This window comes from Pseudopodoces humilis, chromosome 4 (assembly GCF_049639895.1).
Source record: "Pseudopodoces humilis isolate 2021_Gansu_Grassland_sample_001 chromosome 4, ASM4963989v1, whole genome shotgun sequence".
Taxonomy (NCBI): domain Eukaryota; kingdom Metazoa; phylum Chordata; class Aves; order Passeriformes; family Paridae; genus Pseudopodoces; species Pseudopodoces humilis.
This window is the reverse complement of record NC_142203.1, coordinates 18,260,263-18,283,601: the sequence shown is the minus strand read 5'-3', so window position 1 is coordinate 18,283,601 and position 23,339 is coordinate 18,260,263. Positions and strand designations below refer to the sequence as shown.

The window sequence follows — 23,339 nt, the reverse complement described above, 5'->3', positions numbered from 1 at the left end:
TGTCTCCCTGTCTTCATGGGAGATTCACAGATTTTCTGGTGCCAGAATGGGATCTAACTGGTGGGCAGAGATAATCCTTCAGTTTCTCATACCCATACTAGGCTTTTCAGAGAAGTGTACTCTATTAATGCTGAGAGTTTAATAACAAAATCTTAATGGCTTTCCAGGGTTGTACATTTGCTTTGGAAAGATCCTCAGAATTCTTAGTCATAAGGCTATAAGTGCTTGTCTATTTAATGTACCAGCTGGAAATTTGTTTTCTCAGCAGCCATCACATAGAAGAAAAACTGCAATTACTGTAAAATCATGCATTCTATTTGTCATCGGTTTCTAATTTTGCTTGTGCTTTTTGAGCTGTAAATGAGGCAGTTTGTTGCAAATCAAAACATCATGCAAATCACTCCTCACTCAGGGAAAAGCAGAAAGTGTAAACAGGCTTTTCACCATGGTTGTCCAAAACACAGTTGCATCTGCAGAATACAGTCATATAGTGTATGTGTTATCCAGTTTTGGAGAGCTAGTTTTGTTATGATCAGTGTGCACATAGAAATAGATACCATTAAAAAAGTTTTAGTGGAACTGGTATGATTTAGCAGAGAGGAAATCCACACATAAGTGGAAATCTATTGTTTCAGTTAGCAGAAATGAGCTCACTGCCTTCTTAAGCATTGGTCCCAAATCTTCACAGTGTAACATGTCTGTAGCTGTCAAAAAGCTCCATTGGGAATTATTAATGGAAGCTTAAAAGATGTAGTGAAAATGTCATCAAACAGGTCTTCTAAGGACTGTGTTTGAATTCCTGGAGAGTGTAATGGGGGAAATAGAGAAGACAGAAGATGAGTAGGGAACACAAAGTGTTCTTTTTCCTGCAATATATACTGTTCCACAAAGTGTGAGAATAAACCAAGACACAGAAAGGAAGACTTACAAAAATCCCAAACTCTTATGTGGTTTCCCTTCCCAGCTTCTCTTGTGCTTTTTCTATATTAGGTTTTTCTTAATAAAGTGTTAATTTTGTATATTGATTTTAAGCTGTTTTATCCTTACTGAATCACTTTTAAGGGTAGAATATAAATTACTTTTACAAGATTTCAGTAGCCTGGATACTGAAAGGGAGAATTTCGGTAGCAGAAATTTAAATGTGATTATTTTGTGGGAATCATTTGCTTTGTTAAGACTTCTAAGCACTTGTCACCCTCTTGTGTTTAGTCTAAAAATTGCATTCTGCTCATAAACCTGAAGGAACATGAGATCATTTTAGTTGAAACTAGTAGGTAATCAAAATATTTCATCATTTGTGAGAGTTTAAATGTCTTTAATATATTGTGATATTCTTGTCACTCACAAACTTCAATGAAGACTGAAGTTCCTTTATTAGATCAATCTGAAAACAAATGAACAAAATATTTGCAGATACGTTCTTTGATAACTGAATTTCAGAGTACTGGAAAAATTAATTTTATTCACTGATACTTTCTACAAGTTCTAATTTATTTCTAAAGAGGCACAAAGGCTTCTCTTTAAGTATTCTAAGCACTTGCAAGCACCATAATATATAGCAAGCACCAAGATGAATTTTTTAGGTTTTCAGGGCATGTGGACCTGAGAACTTATAGATGTAATGAAACTTTGAAAAAATAAAGCTAAATAACAGACCACAAGCCAACCAAGCCTTACAGATGGGTATGAGACCTTCAGACTGGCTATAATTATTTTTCCACACCATATTGTTCTTTGTTCCTTCTAATTGCAATTACTCACTGGACACCTCTTTCATTATCATATTACTATATATTACTATTGAAATAGGCTTATACAACCTTTCAAAATTGCTTAAACTTTTTTTAAAAATGCAGTCTAATACTGCCTTAGCAAGGTGAGTGCTATAATATGCTTTACTGTTTCTCTGACTTAATTTCATTGCTTCATTTGGAGTTTGAATGTATTTGCAATATAACCTATTGTTTCTTAAGTCTCTGAAGAGCTCAGGTGATAACATACTCACTATTCAATTTGGTTTTGGGTTTTTCCTCATAATCATTTAAGTTTTTGTTTGTCTTATGAATATTTCAAGTAAGTTGCCAGGTACTTCTAAATGGTAGAAGGAGGCTGGTCCTGAAGACATGTTTATGAACTTGTTTTCTTCCTCAGCTCTAGGATTAGATGATGTGATTGGAAACTTTGAGGTGGGGAAAGAATTTGATGCACTGCTAATCAACACGAAGGCTTCAGATAGCCCTTTTGACTTATTCTCTGCTGATGATTTTGAGGTAATCAGAACAGGATTCATGATCAAAAAAAAAAAAATGGGGGAATGATGTGGAGAAGGTCCATGATACAGACAGAAAATGTCTCTTGATTCTGGTGACAAGAATTGGGTGTACAACAACACTGCTGTCTGTGCTTCAGCCTAGACATATTTCATATATTTCAAATATTTCCATATTTGTTTTTTTTCTTCAGAACCTTGCTTATCCCAGTGACTGCCATAACACCATGAGAAAAATGCATGTAATATTTCTAATACATGTTTTATTAGCCCAAGATAAGTTACAGTTATCTATTTGCAGTGACAAATGGCAGACAAGAAAAAGCAATTTAATTTTAGTCAATGCTTAGAGTTCAGACTGAAAAATGGCAACCTGTTCTCAGAGAAAGGTTAGGTTGCCTTTTCTACATTGCTGTTACAAAATGAGGCAAGCACTCAAGATGGCTAATTTGAGTTAAAAGCACAGTTTTTATGTTGGTCTTATGGTATGGAAATAGCTTCTCATTCAAAAACGTTCTCTGACTAAATAAGACAATTAAGAGCAGTTACCTGAATTTATAAATGTGGCCAGACTGCCTGGAAACAATTCCAGTTCTATAAAAATTATTATTTTTAAGTTTAAATTGAGACTTTTTAAGCTAAATTATTGGTCTTTAGCACTTGACAAACACTTAAAGTTTTGCCTTATTTTCAAAAAGTACATTATGTATGTTAAGTTTTGATATCAGTGTTACTGGGAATATTTAGGAGAACTGTTTTTATCAGTTCTTTCAAGTTCCAAATGATTATGATTCAGGACTGCAGATATTGCTTTCTGAATTTGTTTTCTCCCATTTTTTATAGGACACTCTCCAGAAGTTCCTGTATCTAGGTATGTTTTGATTTTCAATTCAAGCTGAATTCTCATTTCCTACATCAAATGTTGTGTAAATTAATGTGGGGGTTAATAATAAGTTTATTTTTATATAAGTAAGTATACATTTCTTTGCAGTAATTAAATATATTTATTCAACTCTTATATGAACATTAAAATGTCTCTAATAATTGGTATTAATATTTTGCATTAATAAATAAAAACTGGTTTATAATTATTTGTAAATAATACAAATAATGCAGTGTCCAGACCAGGGCTGTGCTGCTGCTGTGTTGTGATGTTGAGGTGCCTGGTGCAGCTCTGGCCATAATGTGTCATGCTCTAACGAGACTTTTGCCTTTCTGAGGATCTGTCTGGGTCACACCAACTTTCTTGCTGGCTGGTTCCCCAGACAGTTCTGATACTGTGCAACAAATAATTTTCTGTACAGATACATAACATTTTGGGGTTTGGATCTACTGAATGTGCAGAAAATCCATGACACTATTGCAGCTGTTGAATGCTATGTTTATTTTTTAAAAAAAAAACATGGGATGTTAAACATTTATTGGTCTTTGTGGTATCCCTGACTATTTCTCTCCAAATGGGCTTTCTTAGTTCTAGGAAATGGTTGCTACAAATAATGTGTTCTAAAACTGTTTTTGTGGACTGCATAATTTTCATTTATTAAAACAGTGTTTGTATTTATGTGTAAATCTCTTGTTTGACCATGTTATTTCAGGCGATGACCGGAATATTTCTGAAGTGTATGTGGCTGGAAAGCAAGTGGTTCCTTTTTCAAGCTCTGTATAAATCCATTTTACTTTTGCAAAATACTCTGCTGATCATTCTGCATCTGATTCGGAAAAGGTTGATTAAACACAGTGCCTGGTCATAAGGAATGACACCTTACTTTTGGATAATGTTATAAAACTTGCAAGCATTGAAAATTTTGTTAGACCTTTCGAGAATTACTTTACCGAAATTACTACCAAAATAGTTCTAGAGGAAATGGCTATTTAAATTTCTTTGTAAAAAATAGCATTTGTGCATTGATAGGGGATCTGATAAATAATTTATTTAAAGAGGACACCTGCTGCTGTGTTTAATAATAGTATAGGAAGCATTATGTGGAACGATGAGATGTTCATTGTCTATAGGAATAAAAAAAAACCCCACTGCTTGTAAATTGATTTTGCAGGTAATAAATATCATGGAAGAATGCAATTTCCATAATATTATCATCAAGTATGAAGAAATCAGTGTCATTTTGGGGAATGGAGTTTTCAGTTTTTCCTAGGAGCTCTTTTAAAAAAAATTTAATTTAAAACATTATTTTTGAAGAGGAGTTAAGTAAGAATTGTGTGTTTATAAATAAATAAATAAGGGTCCTTATTAAAGAATTTAGAATTGTCATTTGTAGCCAGACACTCCATTGAATTAGCTTGATCTGAGTGATGGCTAAATGAAACTTCTGTTAAATTAGAAGCAGGCACTAAGATATCTCTGCAGGCTACACAATGGCAAACAAATTAAGAGGGTTTTCTGGACTAGAGGGAAAGCTTCATCTAGTTCAGCATCCTGCAGAATCTTCCCAAACTCATTTGCTCCTGACTGTTCAGACAGGATGATATGATATCCCTTCTTCTTTCTGTAAGGGAAATGAGTGCATTTAAAAAATTTCCAAGAGAAAAGGTCTCTTTCTGGCCATTACCACCTTTGACTTGAGGTGAAAATCAACACTGAAAAAAGCAGCTTAGCTTTACTGTGCTCTTTGCATTTTTCAATGTGGCAGCCATAAATCCAGCCCTGTTCAATTACAGGATTCCAGTTTAAAAATATGCCCTTTTTTTTTGGAAATCTGAGTGACTTCCTTTCCTAAAAAGGCATATTTTCCTCCTTATTTTTATTTTTATTTTTATTTTTATTTTTATTTTTATTTTTATTTTTATTTTTATTTTTATTTTTATTTTTATTTTTATTTTTATTTTTATTATTTTTTTATTTTTTAGTAAGATTTGTTTGATGAGGGGATTTCTTCTTGTTTCTCTATTATGTTTTTGCAACACAAAGAATGTAAGCTTTAATTTCAGGGTCATTAGAGACCAATATTGTATTTAGATACTGTAAACATGGTTTTAAGGCCTGCTTCAAACTTCTTTGATTTCACTAAGCCTTTTTTCGCACTTTTATCTCACTGCCTGGGGATATAGGACTTACCTCTGTTCACAAAACAAGGGAGGTCACTGCACCAAAGTTTCACTTCATGTCTACTTCAGAGAGAGTGCTCGGCCCAATGCCATTCATAATGTTCTGATTTTAAAAGCTGATTTTTAGAGCTTATGTATTGTTATGATTATGCTTACATGAGACAGCACAGAGTCAAGGAAAAACGTAACAGCTAATTTGGGCACCTACAGCAGTACAGTCTGTTCATTGTGGTTTTTTTGCTGAAGCTGAGGGGCCGTACCAAACAGCGGGGAATAACCAGCAGGTGTCTTGCAGACATCGCCTGGACGCAGCCGCTCACTGAGAGTTCGCTCAGGTATCTTTCAGGCTGCTGCACTGTGCCGCTGCTTGCCGAGGTACAGCCTTCCTACCCATTATGTCCAAAGACTTCTAAGGCTTTAGGAGTCAAGATCTAAGGATTAAGATTTACACATTCCATCAGGGTGTTTTCTCAACCATTATGTTTTTCATGTGTCCCAATCACCTACGCAGTAGCACACTTGTTCAGCAAATAACAACCATTCAGCTCTTTAACTTGGTTTCCTGATTCAGGGACATTTTTTCTCATGAATTTTGACATGAATTTAATTGACCAAATTTCACATTTCAAAACCAAAGAACTGTGAGACACATGTTTTAATCCTCCCAGTTACTGTTTGAAACTATTTTTAGGGAATTATATGATTTTCAGCTTTGGCCTTCCTGTGGTGGAGAAAGATCACACAGACTTGTGTACAATGTATGCTAGTGCCCTACTTCTTTGCCTCCAGAGCTATGAATTAAATCAATGCTTTTATTTTAGTGGTAGTCTTAACTGTCTCTGACTTAATTGTTTTCCCATTATTTTGTGGTGTTTTTAAGAAAGGGATTCAACATTTCTTCTTAAAATTCTTTTGGGGGTGGACAGGTTGCTTATTTGCAATATGAGAACACACTAAAACTTTTAACAAGTTCAGGACTACACTGCTGGCCCAGTTACAAAGGGACTCTCTATGAATATTGCTGCCTGTGAGCTTTGTATCTGTATTTTTTTAATGGGTCATTAGCAGTTTTGTTAAAATTCAAGGATAAGGTAGGAACTCACCTTTTGATTATAGCTTTTTTAATGTCTAGTATCCAGACATTACCCAGACATAGCAACAGAAAATGATCTTTTTTAAGAACCTCAGCTAGGGGAGGAATTTCTGCCTGCAGGTAGTGCCATGGGCTGCCTCCAGCACTCTGCAGTGCTCAAGACCAGGAGGAGTGAGGCCCAAAATGGATAGCATTACATTGAATGCTGAGGTGTTTAGGGATAAAGGAGTCTCAATCTGATGTTTGAGGAGGCCAGTGGAGGAATTCATATAACAAATAAACTGAGGCTCTTTTGACGGCAACTTGTAAGTAGAACTGAATGGAGAAAAAATGTGCTGCAAGAAAAGTTCGGTGGGGTCATTTGAGGCAAAAGCTTGTTTAGTGGAAGATGGCTCATGCACAGAAAAATTTAAGGTTTTAGATCAGACGAAGAACGTAGTAATCAGAATTCTCTGAAGTAATTTAGGGAAAATGACTCACTAAGGAACACTAAAGATCCCACTGTGAAGTTATGGTCCTTGAGACTCTGTGCCTGTAGATTGCCAAGATGTTTGTTTTGGTGGGGGTGGATGAAAGCAGTTACTGCTGAGACTTACACATCTACACTATAAGAAGCTCAAGACTACATATATTCTGCTTCCTTGGACAGATGCCCCTACTGCATATGCACTTTGAAGCAGGCCAAGTAATGGGCTCAGGTTCTTAGAGTCTCTTTTAGAGACTGGAGTATATTTGGAAGGCAGCTGAGCCTACAGTGTAGTTTCCTCCAAAACAAGCTTAATTCTTGTATACCAAAACCACCCTGAAAACTGAACTAAGGTTCAATAAAGGAGAATGACTGGGAATTTAGAACAGCACTATTGTCTCAAACCAAAATGCTAATGGAGGCTAAAACTTGAGCTATTCCCCTCTGTCCTCATCCCATCACAGAACTTAGCAGCAGAATACAAATTGAAACAACCTTCTTCTACCTTCCTCCCTTTTCCCCAACACCACCCCCTCCAAAGAAGAAAAAAAAAAACACAAAAAAAACCCCACCAAAAAACCCCAGACCCTAAAATGAAACAACTGAACACTAAGGGGATATGAGTATGTGGAAGAAAATAAAGGAATATTTTTCAGTCAGTATAAATTGACACATGTGACAGTATAAGTTGACTGATTTAAGATAAAACCTCTGGAAAAATGTACATGCAATTCCAGATGTCTCTCCCCACAAGTTCTCTTACCAGATGGTGGACGAGATCTTTCTTTCTTAATATGTCTTTATGTTCAATGGTAGCACACCATTCAGAGAACAGGAAAAATAAAGGGTATTTGTGTAGAGCTTGCTTGTTGGGACAATATGCTTACTGTGTTCTGTGGTCAGTTGAGCACTTATTTATTATAAATAGAATGTATTTGAATTACTGTTATATGTTGATCTCATTGTGTCACTTTAGGTTTTGAAATACTAGTAAGAATTGCCTATGCATTATGCAGCATTATTTGAATTATTCATGTGTGGCAAGTGGAGTTCTGCACTTTAAAATGTTGCCTTGGCCTAATGTTTATATTTATGCTGTATTTTTGTGCAATCTTAAAGTTTTGTAGGGGAAACAAATGTGTATTTTTTCACTGTACTGAAATTTTCAGTAAGCTGGCTTTCTTTAAGAAAAGGGAACTTGAAAATTACCCTGTCTAAAAGTCTGGGCCTGATTATACACTCATGAATAGAAAAAATTATAATGGTTTTATGATTAGTAACATTTAAAGTAAAAATAAGTGCAGATAAATATAATTTTTAAAATATAATTAGATAATGCAATGTAAGTTAGCAAAAGATATTATTGTTGAATATCTACAGTTTTATGGAGCAAAAGAGAACACAGTTATTCTTGATTATTAAATTAAAAATGATGCTTAAGTCTTGAAAAACAAAAAAACCCAAGTTCTTTCAAAGAATATCCCAGTTTTAAAAGGAAAAGGTACTAATGTCATTAGTCAAACAAGCTGTTTAAAAATATTATTTTTAGCCTTTCCAAGGAACAATCAATAACAGATGATAAGGTGGACATCTTTTAAAGCTCTGGATTTTCATGAATAAACCATGCAGCCCGGTATGTGTTAGGAGTAAACTCACCTGTAAAATTATAGTTTAGAGTCACAGAGTAAGCTGAGTTGGAAGGGATCCTCAGGGATCATCATGTCCAGCTCCTGGCCCTGCATAGCACTGTTCCCAAGGACAGGGAAAAAATGAATTGTAGAAGACATTTCAAAAGATGGGTAGCAGAATACAAAATACTGCAAAGTAGAAGGGAGATAGATAGAGGAACTCATAAAAAGAAGATGGCGTGTCTGTGAAATTTTAGGTGTGAAATGCTCAGAAAAAAAGATACATTCTCAGGTAATATTCTATTAGATCATGGATATCATTCCTTCTAAAAGTCATTGAGGTCCAAAACCTGACCAGGTTTCCAAAGCAATTGCTTACATGCTTAATAATACAAGCCCAAATACCTGCTCATGGCATAATTATGTAACTCTTGATAACTTCTAGACCTCTGCTCCGAGATTTAAATCAAAAGTACCTGTAACAGCTGCAGAAGAAATATCATATAGGGGCATATTATTTTTTATCGACACCTGTCCTGTGAAACACTGGCCAGAGCAGAGGCTGACTTAGTCTGGTCCCAGTGGAGAATTTCTGCTCCTGCATGCCCCAGACATCATTCCCTGTCATGTGCCTTGTCATGCAGTGATAACTGAGCCCAGCACAGGACAGAGTCTGGTGTGACTGAAGTGACTGAATACAAACTCTTTTAAATATCAGATTGTTTAGAAATTAAGCTCATTGCTGAGACCACAGCACATTTTAAATTACACAATCATATATCTAGTACTGAACTTCTAGATACTAGGACTTTGGCTTAAAGCTGTGGGGGTTTTAAGCCCTTGCACTATATGTGCAACAACTCGTGCTTCTCTCAACAGAGAAACCAGTCAATGACATCCGTATGGTATGCAAAAGGGTAACCACAAAATCAACAAATACCATTCTTGGGAAGCCAAAAGGACATCATCAACATTAACAACAATCTGTTTTTTAAAGTTAATAGAACTGTTAGTTTCTGTGGAAAGGTTGAGAAGTGTTTTTGGGAGGCAGTTTCCTGGAAACTTCAGTGTAAATTCTTTCTTAGAAAATGCCCAGTATCTGTGTGCTCCAACAAAAAGGTCCCTTGTGGCTTTTGCAGAGGCAGTCACTTCTGAATGCCTAGACCCTCGCTTTACCCTGTCATGACTCAGAAGTGTGTATTAGCTTTAATTCTGGCACTGATTTGTGGTTTCTCACAGACTTAGTTTGAAAATAACTATGCTAAAGGAGTGGAGCTGGGAGAAGGATAAGGATAAAGGGCAATCTTAAGCCAGCCTGCCTAATGCTTCAACACAAAATATTTATCTTACCAGGTAGCTGTTGTTATGTTTGCACAGCTCTTAGGCTCAAAGATTTAGCTTAATGACTTGAGTCAACTCGTAAGAATTGAACTCAGTCAATGCTAAGACATAAACTGTGAGGCAGTTTTGTTGGCAACTGAAGGCTGTAAACTGCATCCTGTCTGGCCTTGTGGCTTTGGAGCTGAGTTGTGTTCTCCTCTAACAACTTCTACTGATAAAGCTTTCAGAAAGCATTAGCATGTGCTACTTACCTGAGGATATTTGTGCCCCTTGCTTCATGACAAATTTTCTTTCCCCAAGAGAGAATTCACATCTTGCTGGAGTAAGTTTTTCTGATGCTGATTTGTTGGCTTGTCACCTGTTGTGCATAAGCTCTGGTTCATGTGAAAATGCCTAACTGGAGTTAATGTTGTTGAATTTATCCTTCCTTTTGTACTTGTGCAGTTTCACAGAAGAACAATGTATTAGGAGAAATGGTATATGCGATTACCACTGTTCTGCTTGGTTTTGGTCATGCTAAATAGGAAGTCATGTACTGTTGAAACAAAATAAAGAGGCCTTGTGTTTACACCAACCCTTGTCTCTTTCTGTATTTGACTTTTGAGAAGAGAGAGAAAGCTGACAAGCTAACTTATAAACAATGAAGGCCTAAATACACAGCAACACACCCTGTTCTCTGAGGAACCTGGGCAAACCCCATCACTGGAGTTTGCAAAATCTGTTTAGTAAGTACAATGTTATTTTAGGGGCTCATTTCAAAGTTCTTATAGGTTTTGATATATCTTTGTTACCAGATTTGTTTGCCTCATAAATCGAAGTCAGTGCTTCAGTAACTACTTTATTTCTTTTGTGTTGAAGTACACTGTGCTGAAATGATTGCTTCTTCTGCTTAACAAAAGATCTCTTCGTGTTTCTTCACACATACGTGTTTTTTCGCTTTCTTAATTTTCAAAGCTTAGGCATAAAAATGTCCCCAGTCTAAGCAGCTCTGAAACGCACCAGAAGTGGATTTTCTTAAATCAAAAACTGCCATAAGAGGACCACTAATTACACACTGAGGAATTGTATACTGAAATGTTGAGAATTATGGGCAAGCTGTCACCAACTTGCTCAAAATTTTGTACAAGAGAAATAAAGCTGTTCTGTATTTTCATCAACCAGCAGAGAAAAGAAAATGAAAACAACTTCTTTATAGACTACTGTTCTCAATAGGAGGGCCCATTTAGGCTTTCAGAATGGGAATTCTGCTACTTGACACTTTACCTTTTAAAAACACCATTAAGAAATGCTTTTGCAGTATTTCACTGGAGTACTTTGTTGAGAATTACCTGTTTAAAACAGTATGAGACCCAGATGCAAGCAGAGTTCTTATGGTATAAAGGGTTTCCAAGTCAGTTTGAAAATCTGAGAGCCTTTGGCATGCTCTCAGTAAATCTCAGTATATAATTACCTCTTTCACTACAATGAGTTGATGCAGGCACAGTTTGTACAAGTGAAAACAGAGTTTGCAATTCCCCCAAAAAGTCACTGAATAATCCTGAACTCTTTATCAACATGAATTTAGCAGTCTTCTCCCATGACTGTAAAGCAGAAAACAAAAAATTTTCTTGGTTTGAGATCAGATACTGGATCACTTATATTTCAGCTTGATGGGTTTGCAGTTCATAGTTAAAATGCAAAATGCAGGTTCTTGCCCTATGCTTTTACTCTGTAATCAGCAGTCTTCCTTTCAAAGTATGTGACTGTATTCTTTCATTATTTTTAATTAAATACGGGCATTAGGAATTACCTTAAAAATATGGCATAAAAGCCATGAAGTCAAGCTGAAATATGAGCTTCCTTTTATATTTTGTCTTAGTTGTAACATCTCAAAGTATAGAAGTATTTTTCTTCTTAGAAACTGAAAGTATTAAACAGTAGGTACGTTTTCATCTCAGCCCCTGCTTGAACCAATCTCACCTCCCAGCATACTGGTGAAAGTTCACAGCTGTCAGAAACCCAACTTGTCTGATAATTCATACAGAATATCAATTCCAGCTAGCTAAGGGTGGCATTAATGCTCACTGTATTCTCTCAGTGCTCTAAAAATTACTCCCTGGCCTTTTGTTTGTAAGAAGGAATCCCCATTGTTGTATTTTTATGACTTGTGAAACAGCAAACGATGTGCCACATGAGATGAGCACTGTCTTGCAGGACACAGCAGCCAGTGCTGAGCAATCCTCCCTACCCCAGCCGAGGGGCTGCATCTGGGCATTTCCAATATTGTTATACAAAATCCACTGCTTCGAGGGGTAACAGGAAGAAGAGAAGAGTTTGGAGTGTGTGCAGCAGATGCTGTTACAGAAAGAGAGATTCACAGATTTTGTAAGTGTAAACCTATAAAGAATTGACAAGTTGCAATCCTCTGCTCTGGCCTATCCAAGTCAGAGAGAGGTGTCTGAGGCACCCATGAGGCCATGTCTCACATCTTCATCGTGCACCCACCCTTGGGGCTGAATGTCTCAGTGTAACACTGTAACACAGAGCTGGTTTGAGTGGCCAGGATTAGAATTGTTTCAGGCACAGTATGTATCAGCAACATAACACTGTGCACGTGCTAATCACTCAGTGTCTCAGTTTATTATGGGTCTTGTTCCCTTAAGCGTAGTGCTGTGATGAATCCCGTGCTAACAATTTGGGAGGTTGCTTTGACACCCCTTGCTCACCTAGCCTACAGAAGCATCCCAGATTTTCCCAGAAAGCCTGTTGGAGAGCAGGGAGATCCCATCACGGGTGCATCCTCATCTCAATGACGTCACAAACTGTCAAATTAAATCCAAATTTCTGCATTTGCAATTCTTCTGAAACAAAAGCCATCTCAATGCAGTTTATGTGCACAGACAGCTCTCAGCTGCACCCCTGCCTGTTTTGGGAGCTGCTGCTGTTCTGTAGCAGCTGCCCCTTCTGGCTGTAGGTGCTGATGTGGAACTGAGACCAGGTGAGTCAGCATGAGCTACCTTCATAAACTCCTGCACTTCAACTTTTCCTCTCTTTAAAAGGTGCAGAAAGGAAAGGAAAGGAAAGGAAAGGAAAGGAAAGGAAAGGAAAGGAAAGGAAAGGAAAGGAAAGGAAAGGAAAGGAAAGGAAAGGAAAGGAAAGGAAAGGAAAGGAAAGGAAAGGAAAGGAAAGGAAAGGAAAGGAAAGGAAAGGAAAGGAAAGGAAAGGAAAGGAAAGGAAAGGAAAGGAAAGGAAAGGAAAGGAAAGGAAAGGAAAGGAAAGGAAAGGAAAGGAAAGGTGAAAAGGAAAGGTGAAAAGGAAAGGTGAAAAGGAAAGGTGAAAAGGAAAGATGAAAAGGAAAGGTGAAAAGGAAAGGTGAAAAGGAAAGGAGAAAAGGAAAGGTGAAAAGGAAAGGTGAAAAGGAAAGGTGAAAAGGAAAGGTGAAAAGGAAAGGTGAAAAGGAAAGGTGAAAAGGAAAGGTGAAAAGGAAAGGTGAAAAGGAAAGGTGAAAAGGAAAGGTGAAAAGGAAAGGTGAAAAGGAAAGGTGAAAAGGAAAGGTGAAAAGGAAAGGTGAAAAGGAAAGGTGAAAAGGAAAGGTAAAAAGGAAAGGTAAAAAGGAAAGGTAAAAAGGAAAGGTAAAAAGGAAAGGTAAAAAGGAAAGGTAAAAAGGAAAGGTAAAAAGGAAAGGTAAAAAGGAAAGGTAAAAAGGAAAGGTAAAAAGGAAAGGTAAAAAGGAAAGGTAAAAAGGAAAGAAAGAGCAAAAGTAATAATGAGAAGAACAGCAGGAGAGGAAAAAAATGTGTTCAGCTTTTTCCTACAAGACTTCCTTGGCTTTATCTTACAGAGGTGTTTCATACCAGTGGAAGTAGCTCAGGGAGGTGGGTGGAGGGCAGTGCTTGGCTGTGCTGCTCTTCCCTATCCCTGTAGAAGCTTTCTCCCTCTTCCCTTGGAGCATGACTCCTCAAGGCTGGCTGGCAGGATAACTACAGTCGTCTGAATCCCCTGGTAAACCACGGCCCTCTGAGAATGCCCCTTCAAAGTATTGTGTTTCACCACTTTTTGTGAGCCCTTCTCACCTCTGAAGCACAGTCCATCACCTAGAGGAGCAACTGCTTGCATGCAATTTGCAGTTGTTGCCCTACAATAACCACCACCATTTCATACTTTTGCCCTCAATGCCATATAAATTTTCAATTAAAAAAGTCCTCTAGACTTCTTGTAGTAATGAAATCTGCTCTGGAGAAGAGGACACGACCTGGCCAAAGAAACACTTTGTTGTTTGGGCCATGAAAATTGCATTTATAAAATCACTGCAACAATAACAGAAACCCCCAGCAACACACACCCTCCAGGATCTGTGGAGTTACCTGTTGGTTGTTGTCCAAAGTGCACATTTACACAGGCTGCAATGCTGAGGGCTACAGCCTGTGCAAGCATGAAATGAAGGTGGTACCACCTTACAGTGCCTTACCTTGTCCCAGCCACACATGACTGTGTGACAGCACATCACAGGTGGCTGCAGGATCTGTGCCAGGCTTCAACAATAGCTCCTTCCAGGACAGGAAGCTGTGGACATGGGTGCTTGTGCTTGCAGCTAACCCTCTCCACTATTTTCTAGATCTTTCCTGCAAAAAGTGATTTGATTTAAATTAAAGTGCCTGGTAATTTTTTCCAAAAAGATGTTTGCTGCTGAGTGAGAAGAAAGAAGATGTACTTTTAAGGTGATGAAAAAAGAAGTTGTCACAAATAAGTGGATTAGATCACTTGAAGAATCACTGTCATAGGTATTAAAAAACAATTTTAATATAAATTTCCAGAAGCACAGTTTAACAAAGTTCAATGGCAAGATTCTCTGCATTACATACTACATGGGTGAAACATACAGAGTAAAATCAGATAAGAACTGATTTAGAATTATTTACTAAGAGACATAAAAAAAGTAAGGATGCAAAAGGGGACACCATATTTCTGAGTCATGAGATTCAGGATGGACCTCTCATTTTCAAAACTACCAGCTGATATCCGTCAAGTTGAGATCCCCCATGAGTGCAAGGGTGACACTTGTGAGATTTCTCCCAACCTCCTGTAGAATGAATCATCTGTCTATTCATCCTGGCTAGGTATGACCCAGCTCAGTGCCTTTCACATCCTTGCTTAATGAATAATGCAGTTATCTGTAAGAGGCCACCAGGACATCCACTCTGCTGACCTTCCCCTGATCTTTACCCACTCAGCCTGTCATCATCATCATAGGTTTCAATCTAATCTAAACAATCCCTCTCAAAGAGTACACCACTGTCTCTACTGCTTCACTTTTCTAAACTTCTTATAGCCAACCACTGCCAAAAAATAAAATAAAATAAAAAAAAATTATCCTGGAAAATGTTATCTGTAAATTCTGCTGGGAATATTAAACTGTTGTGGGACTAAATAGGCATCAATCTGGCTTGAGCAGTTCTTTCTCCTACATTATGTCCATTCTGTGGATTCACAGAAGTCTTCAGCCATCCCACTGATAACCCTTCAGACCAAAGAAACCCATAACTTTCTGATGTATTAAAAATAATTGATTTGGGAAAAAAAAATAAAATACAGCAAAGGGAGTGGGCACAAGAATTCCAGAGTTGCTAAAAGTATTATATTCTTCACATGGACAGCGGATACATCTATATGACACACCACCCTCTCCTCACTGTATGTCCTCTGCAGGGATAACTGCACTACTCACAAGGCAAGGATGTGAAAGGCACAGAGCTGGGTCAGACCAAAGGTCTATCTGTGGGAACTGAATTAGCTGAGATAGGTAAAACCTTGGACCAGGTTCCTAACACAGAGGGAATAAACCTGAAGCCTTGGGAGGTGGGTGCTAGAGGGATATTGATGGAGTCATTCCACAATAGGTCATGTCCCTATTGGATTGGGGATTGGTTCTCTGCCCTCAGATACACATTGTGAAGCTCACCACACCCCTGGGTCTTTGGATGCAACCCCTCTGACTGTGTGGTCTCTGTGAACATTAAAATCTATCTTTGGGGACTCCATCGTACCCGTCCTGATTTACTCTACCACGCTTGACCTGGCCGAACCAGGAAAGACAGGTCTCAGAACCCCACTGTGACATCCATCTAGCAAAACTGTCATGTTTCTAGTAAGGTTAATGAATATTAAGGATATGGAGGAGGAAAGCAGGACACACAACAAGCCTTCCTTTGCAGACTCCCCTGCTTTCACCCAGCAAATCATATACATTTAACTCAACACTGCATTAGAGAAGTTGGTTTTAGCTCTTTAGTTTGTCTAGTCCCTTTCTGATACATTCAGATTTTTTGCTCTTTGCAAGATCCAGCAACTGTGAATCCCATCTGTTCATTTTTTGTTGGGTGGCACAGTCCTTTCTTCTGTTTGTTTTGCTGGCTGCCTAAACACATCCCTGATTCCCAAACTGCAAGCTCTAGTGAACTATATAGTGTCACCTTTTTGACTAGCATCACTGTCCTTAAAAATGGTTTCAAGAAAGACTAAGAATATTTTGTGTTCCTTATATTTTTGGTTCAATTTATCAAAAGGGTGTCTTCATGTATTTATTTTGTAATTTGGTTTGACACAGAAAGATTAGGGCTGGACAGTAAATGACACATGACTGGACTGGTTTCTCAGAAAACAAGGAGGAGCTGCCAGTACTGCCTATCCCCCCAAAAAACCAGACTATTTCATAGACCTGGAAGCAGCAGAACATTTTGCACATTTTGCAAGGGCCAAACAGGCTGGCATTTGCCTGAAGCCATTAAAATATCTTGTTTCTCCATGCTAAAGGCTGATAGACATGCTGATCTGGGAATTGCTGGAAGATGGTGTCAGACTCAGGATTCACCAGACTTTAAAAAAAAATGTTGTGGAGCTAAAATCCTTCCTTTGATCCAAGACTGATTTACAGTGTCAAGTTTCCACATTTTCCTCCTTCCTGTACAAACGTGCAGTGTGGTATGTAAAGAGGGTAGCAGAAACTATATGACAGGGCTAAGAAGGAAGGGAGATAAGGAAGAGAAGGGTATTTCCTTCTCCCCATTGGCCCTTGTGTATGTAAAACCTAATTCTTTAAATAAATTATTTCAGACAGAACAGGAGTACATTCAGAATATGGAATGTTGCACTTCTAGTAAGGACATGAGGGGAACAGGCAGTTTAGCTGGTTACAGTGTTGCTCTGGGTGTGCTATCTCCTTTTGGAGATGTTTTATGTGTTCCTGTTGATGTGCATTCTGTAAGCACTAGCAGAAATTTACATTCTGGGACAAGTTTAAAAATTTGCGCCAAACTACAGACATGCTTGAGTTCTGACCTCAGCGAATTTAAAGCTTGCTGCAACTGGATGCACAAAGTGCAAAATATCCTTTTGGATCATATATTCAAACTCACTTCTGTTATTCACATGAACACTCAGAAACATCTTTTTTTTTAAATTGTCTGGATAAAATTCAGATACTGTGGTGGCAAATGTGTGATGGATGGATGGATGAACTATATGATATTACTAATAGCAAGGATAAGAATTTGTGAGTTGTTTCCTGAGGTTACCATGCAACCTCAACATGAAAAAGACCATGAAAATTTCAGCTGGCCTTCTCTTGGAATAAGGTCACAAAACCAAGGTATTAGACATTACCAAGAATTAGTTCATAATAACAACAGCCTTTTAAAAACGCGTAGTCATTCTTTTACTGTAGAGGGTAAGAACAACAGCATAGGCCCTTTGCTTTTTATGCCTTTGGCAGAGGCCAGGAGAAATCAGATGGACACTGTGGCTTCCCTGGTACAATGGTGAGCACCTTCCTTGGGCCTTGAGGAACCTGCCAGCTCTGCCCCTCTCTGGAGCAAAGGAGGGCAGTGCTGACTGCTTGCAAAGGTCTAAGCATCTTGCTCTGCTAGATGTTGAACAATTGCATTGTACTGTTCCCCTCTGAAAAGTTTGTGCATTGTACTGTTCCCCTCTGAAAAGTTTGTGCTGCTTTGGAAGAATTAAACCTTTCTGCAGGCATAATTTAACCAACCACTTCCACTTTCAACAGCATGTGAAGATTTTTATAAAGAGAATTCTTGCCTGTTGAGTAAACACTACACCCTGGTTACTAAAAATGTCTATATAATTGTTTTGGGTGTTCTGTTACTTGGGCAGGCTTCTGAAGTGTTAACTGTGATATTAGTGCTAAATGCACTGAGCTGTCTTTTGCATTTATTGGAATTGTGACTCACTGAGCTGACTAAATCGCTACATGTTTAACTTCAGAACAAGGCAGAGCTAATGTATTTCAAAGTGGTATTTGATAAGCAGATTATTCCACTGCCTACAAAAATCCATACTAATAATTAGAGAAAATTAAGTATGAGAATGAATTACGTGGTGTCTCCTGCTGACATAAATAGCTCCCACACTCCTCTCTGCATTTTGCTTGGTCTATTCACAATGCAGAGCGTGAGTAGCTTGAAGCAACCATGGCCTCAACATTGTATACTGGACTTTGAGGCTCCTATTTTAACATTTTATCATATTGTCATAAAAACAGAACAAACGCTCTTATCTCCTGTTACAGTCATTATAAAATTCCATGTTGCAAATCTTTATAAAATCATAAACCAGGGGAAAAAGTATTCCCCCTTCTCTCACAAGTCAGAACAGACATGGCCAAAATTCACAAAGAGGCCCTATAAAGAACAACCATACTTCAGGCATTAAAACTTCCTTGTTATTAAAGGAAAAACATCTGAAAATCAAAAAAGGGACTTGAAGCACAAAACACCCTCACTGGATGATCCACATGGCCGCTTGCAGGGCTTTGTGCAAGCTGTTGTGGCACTGTTGTGCCTTGCCTCTGACCATAGGTAAAGTGAAGTCAGTGTCTCTTGTTGAAACTCAGTCATCCCTGGCACTTGCAATGAGTGTGGGGGTATGAGAATGCTCATGCTGGAGCAATGGTGGTGGAGGAGGTGCTGTCCTCCCCTCTAGCAGGCTCAGCTCTGCCTGGTGACTTGGAGCATCTTCTCCACCTGATAGTGCCTTGTCCCAGCAACCTGGGGACCAGCAGAGGCAGTATGTTGGGTGTAAGCACTCACCCCCTCCATGGTGCCCTTGGCAGGGCCTGGCAGCTGACTGCATCCCCATACTGCTGAAACTGCAGATCCATCATCACAGCGGTGCTGTGCCATAGACAGCCCCAGGGCACCATGCTCTGGCCTACTCAAAGTCCTTCTGAGCTCTGGTGCTGAGCAGTACATGGTCAAAGTGATCTGATTGTGCCTCAGCTTGGCACTATCAGCACAGATTAAAAAAACACACCTGCCTAAAATATTTACTTGTTCCTGGAACTTTGCTCTGGGACTAGCCAGTGTGACTGACAACTTCTTTAATTGAAAAAAATGGGGTCGTTTCACCTTTAGTTTTTAGCCTTGGGAAAGGGGAGCCTTAAGGCACCAGTTAGTTTATTTTATTTCAGTATTTTTCTAAAAGCAATTTCCTTATATTGAAATTCCTTTTAAGTACCCAGGGAGGAGGAGGAAAAAAAGGTTGTTATTTAGCTGGCTGAGTCACTGAAGAGAGAGGTTTGTGGCGGTGCCAGGACGTGTTGCAGGGATGGCGTGGGCTGGGGTTGGTGCTGCAGCAGGTCCAGCTGGGACCCCTGCAGCCCTGCCAGCCAGCCTGGGGCTGCTGCAGCGACACAGGTGGCCCAAACTGGGCTCTGGAGAGACATGACAGCTGGGACTCCTGCTTACATGGGGATGGCAGTGCCAGGGCTCAACCCGCAGCAGGGAGACCCTGATGGGCTGTCCTGGACACCCTTTCTCTGCAGCTGATTTTTGTGACTCACTTTCAGACATGCCAGAGGGAAACTGAGGCACAGTGAAGACTGGCTAGCCACTGGTTATGTTAAGCTCAATCAAACTCCTGAGTTGGTTGTGTTTCTACATTTGTGGGCTGAGAATTTCCTTTAAGTAGGAAAAAAAAAGCTATGAAGTGTGTTCATGGATGTAAACCCTGCACACACCAAAGGTTTTGAAACACAAAAGCATGCATCTCTGAACAAAACGTTTTCCTTCTCTACATACAGCTTTCAGAGGACTGGGAATTTTCAGGTGCAGCTGTTGCCTAGAACAGAGCTGTGCAGCAAGCAGGTGTGTTTGAACAACAGACTTTTTAAAAACTCAGTGATGAGGTTTGGGAAAACAAGAGATTTCAAACAGTACTTTTGTCGGTACTCCACCTAACTAAATTGTGTTAAGAACAACCCAAATGGAAGCTAGCAACATAACTGATGTTAGTAAAACATTCCCTAAAAATAAGCATATTTAGAAGAAAAAGAAGTGGAAGTTACCCTGACTGCTAGGATTTGCAGTCTATTGTGGCATTCTTGCTTTCAGCTTTTCTAAAAATAGTTCTCAATTTGTAGCCCACACCAGCATACTACTCATACTGCAGGCTGTGCATATATTAACTTACTTTCTTCAGTACTAATCAAGTCTGTAAAGATATGTTCTTGGCATAACCTTTTACCACAATTAAAAAACAACACATACACACAGATCAGCTTCTCAAATTATGTGAACTGCTTTAAGAAAATCAGACATGTTTACTTCAGACTGTTTAAGTGCTGTCACAAGTGGGGATGAAATGAAAGAGAAAAGGCCATTCAAAGCTTGTGCAGGAGTTAAGTTAGAGTGAGGGTAAGGCAGCAGAAGTATATGGGTATTCTTGCCAATTGGTGCTTTTCTTGTTTGGCATTGGTGTGACACAATTGTTTCCTGAGCTGAAGTGCCAGTGACTGAAGAATTTTAATAGCCTGATGAGGACCAAGTGTGTTGCTGGGTGGATTTTAGCCTCCAGAGAAGCATACCAGAGTTCACAGATCTTTTGGGGCAGTATTTGCTGTAAGGCAAATATAGAAATGGCAACTCTAGGCTTCACCTGGTTTTGCCCACCAACATGATATAGTGGAGCTGTGTCTTGAGTAGTACCTGTTCAGGCCCCAGCCAAGGGGGTGCTGCTCCTCCCCTGACCCTCCCTGATGACCACTCTGGAGCTTGGGGAAAGCAGGTATGCCACAGTGACACTTGAAGAGGCAAGGAGAGCTGGGTCAAGGACATGGCACTGCTGCTTTTCCCAGCCAGAGGAAGCTTAGAAGTCCAGACGTTGCACTCCTCTTGAGAGATGGCATTAGTCGGTGCTTGGGGCATTCCTAGATGTTGTATCTCTGCTTCTGGAAGCATAACCCACCCACCCTCTCTGAGATCTGTGACACTGCTCTTTAAAACGTGGCTTCTTAACTTGGGTCACTTGACCAAAAACAAATCAGGAAGAAATTGCACAAGTTAGGGTAACACTGGCGCTGTAGAGACAGTCAAGCAGCTGGTGGCAATGGTCTGGTAGGTAATATGGCACAGCTGGAGCCAAACCTGCAGGACTGTGTCCTTGCCGACCCCTTCTGTGCTTTGTCCTTCCCTGTGTGCACCTGGGACAGCAACCCTTACCCACCACCAGAGGGGCTCTAGGAAACAGGGGCAGAGTTAGTAAAAGTCCTGATGTTACTATTCACTGATAAAAACTTTGGCCTCCAAAGGCAGCTATCTGCAGGGTGCCTCTGTTTACTGAAGGCTTGACAACACTGAGAAATGACTCAGTACTGAACTCAGCCTCAGCAGATGACAAACACACCCGCTTAGGTGAAATGAGGTGAAATTAATCTTGAATCTCAAGGCCATTTCCTAACATATCACTATTTCCAAACTCTAGCTTAGAAAATGCTGCTGAGAAGCCAGTGAACTGCTGGTACTGTCAGAGGTCCAGACATGTAATCACTAACTTGTTTCAGCAAAAGTATCCCCTTAAATGTAAAGCTGCAGGTGACTGGCTCACACTCCGCTAGCAAACCTTGAAGTTGCAAAGGCAAATGCTAATCTTTGCATCACTGCTGTGCTTGAAGCTCCCAGCCAAACTGTTTCAGCATGGAGACTGAAACAATTCCTCAGCAGTGTGTGTAGTGGTCTCACCTCTCCGGCCTGCCTGTGCACCATCCTCACACCAGACCCAGTACCCAGTGAACTTCTCATGAACTGCTGTGGTGACAGAATTGACAACGAAACATCCAAGACTTTGGTCATACAAGGTCAGTTAGGAATTCTAACAGAAATATGCAAACCAGTATGGGTATTATTCATCATATGAATCCAGCAATCAAAGGAACCAGCTCAGTCTCACTCTGAAGACTGAAACCAGAGTGAAAGGGATCAAGATTTTTCCAGGGTCATAAATCTCCTTTCCCTCCATAAATCCCATGCTACTTAAAATACAACTAAGGAAAATCTACTTTAGCCTAATCCTATTTAAACCCAACCTGATCCGGTCTCCCAGAAGCATTATCAAATGGTCCTGCGCACAAAATGTTTCACAAGCTTTCTTGGGAATTCAGGGTACAGTCATTGTGCACCTAACTTCTCACTGATCCACTAAAGAAAATTCAATCAAATATAAAAATGTTTTCCACTCAAGGAAAACCCTAATAAAAAAATGACACAGGCTGGGTGGGTTTTAAACAATATATATGTGTGCTATGGTAAAGAGTAGATGTACAAGAATGAGGGATGGTGAATTAAATTGATTTCCTTTTTCTCAGATCTGTGCTACAGTCTCACTCATACTACCACGTGAAGATTCACAGTGGGACTTCTATCTTTTTTGCTATTATTTGAAAATATATTTAAAAGGCAAAAATACTAGACACAGGCATTGTAGGTCTCCAAAAGTGAAAGGTCAGAGCTGTAGGCACATTTCTTCACCTGCATGCTTGCCATACAATAGCTTGGCAAATACTTTCTGCTTCCAACACCTCTCACAAGATTATGCCAACAAGGTAACAAACATCTCCACCAAAAGGCTTTCAGGCAACAAAATCCATTAACTACCAGTCAAGACTGCCGTCAGTGAAATCTGAAAGTAAACCAATAAAGGGAAGTCCAAATAAACATCTCTAAATAGGCCCAAGTTAACATTTAATGACACCTTTCAGACACAGGATAAAGGGACTGAGAGATATGACTGCAGTGGAAACATGAAGCTGACAAAACTTCTGCAGTGAGCAGGGCCCCATACTGAATCATGGCTTCAAGTTTACCTTTTTTTAAAATTATTTTTTTATTTAATTATTGTGGCATCTAGGAGCAATAGGAAGATTCTAAAAACACAGGGACCAGGAAAAGTTTAAAGTGTCTTCCCATAGTGCTCACTGCTCTATCAAAATTAACTCCTGGTAAAATCCCCATACAAAGCATTTAAAAAGTACTTATTTTTCCCTGCCCAAACCAAACCATGCTGAAGATGGCTGGACACAGAGGAGGGTAAAATAAGCTCAGACACGGCCACATTGCACAGCAGCTTAGCTAGTGATTCTGCATGCAGCTAAGGTGTCTTCAGTCCAATTAGGCAAGTACCTTTGGCTACTATGCAGTGACTCTTTAACTC

General features: G+C 39.2%; 1 protein-coding gene across 1 annotated transcript in view; it reads left to right on the top strand.

The window, feature by feature from the left end:
• The window catches only part of GDA (guanine deaminase), a 31,471-nt gene extending 21,037 nt beyond the window's left edge, over positions 1 to 10,434 (top strand). The window contains exons 12-14 of the mRNA XM_005530360.3: positions 2,152 to 2,270; positions 3,113 to 3,140; positions 3,865 to 10,434. Coding sequence (XP_005530417.1) covers positions 2,152 to 2,270; positions 3,113 to 3,140; positions 3,865 to 3,935 — 218 coding nt within the window. The 3' untranslated portion in view covers positions 3,936 to 10,434. The remainder of the gene's footprint in view (positions 1 to 2,151; positions 2,271 to 3,112; positions 3,141 to 3,864) is intronic.
• The last annotated feature ends 12,905 nt before the right edge of the window (positions 10,435 to 23,339 follow it).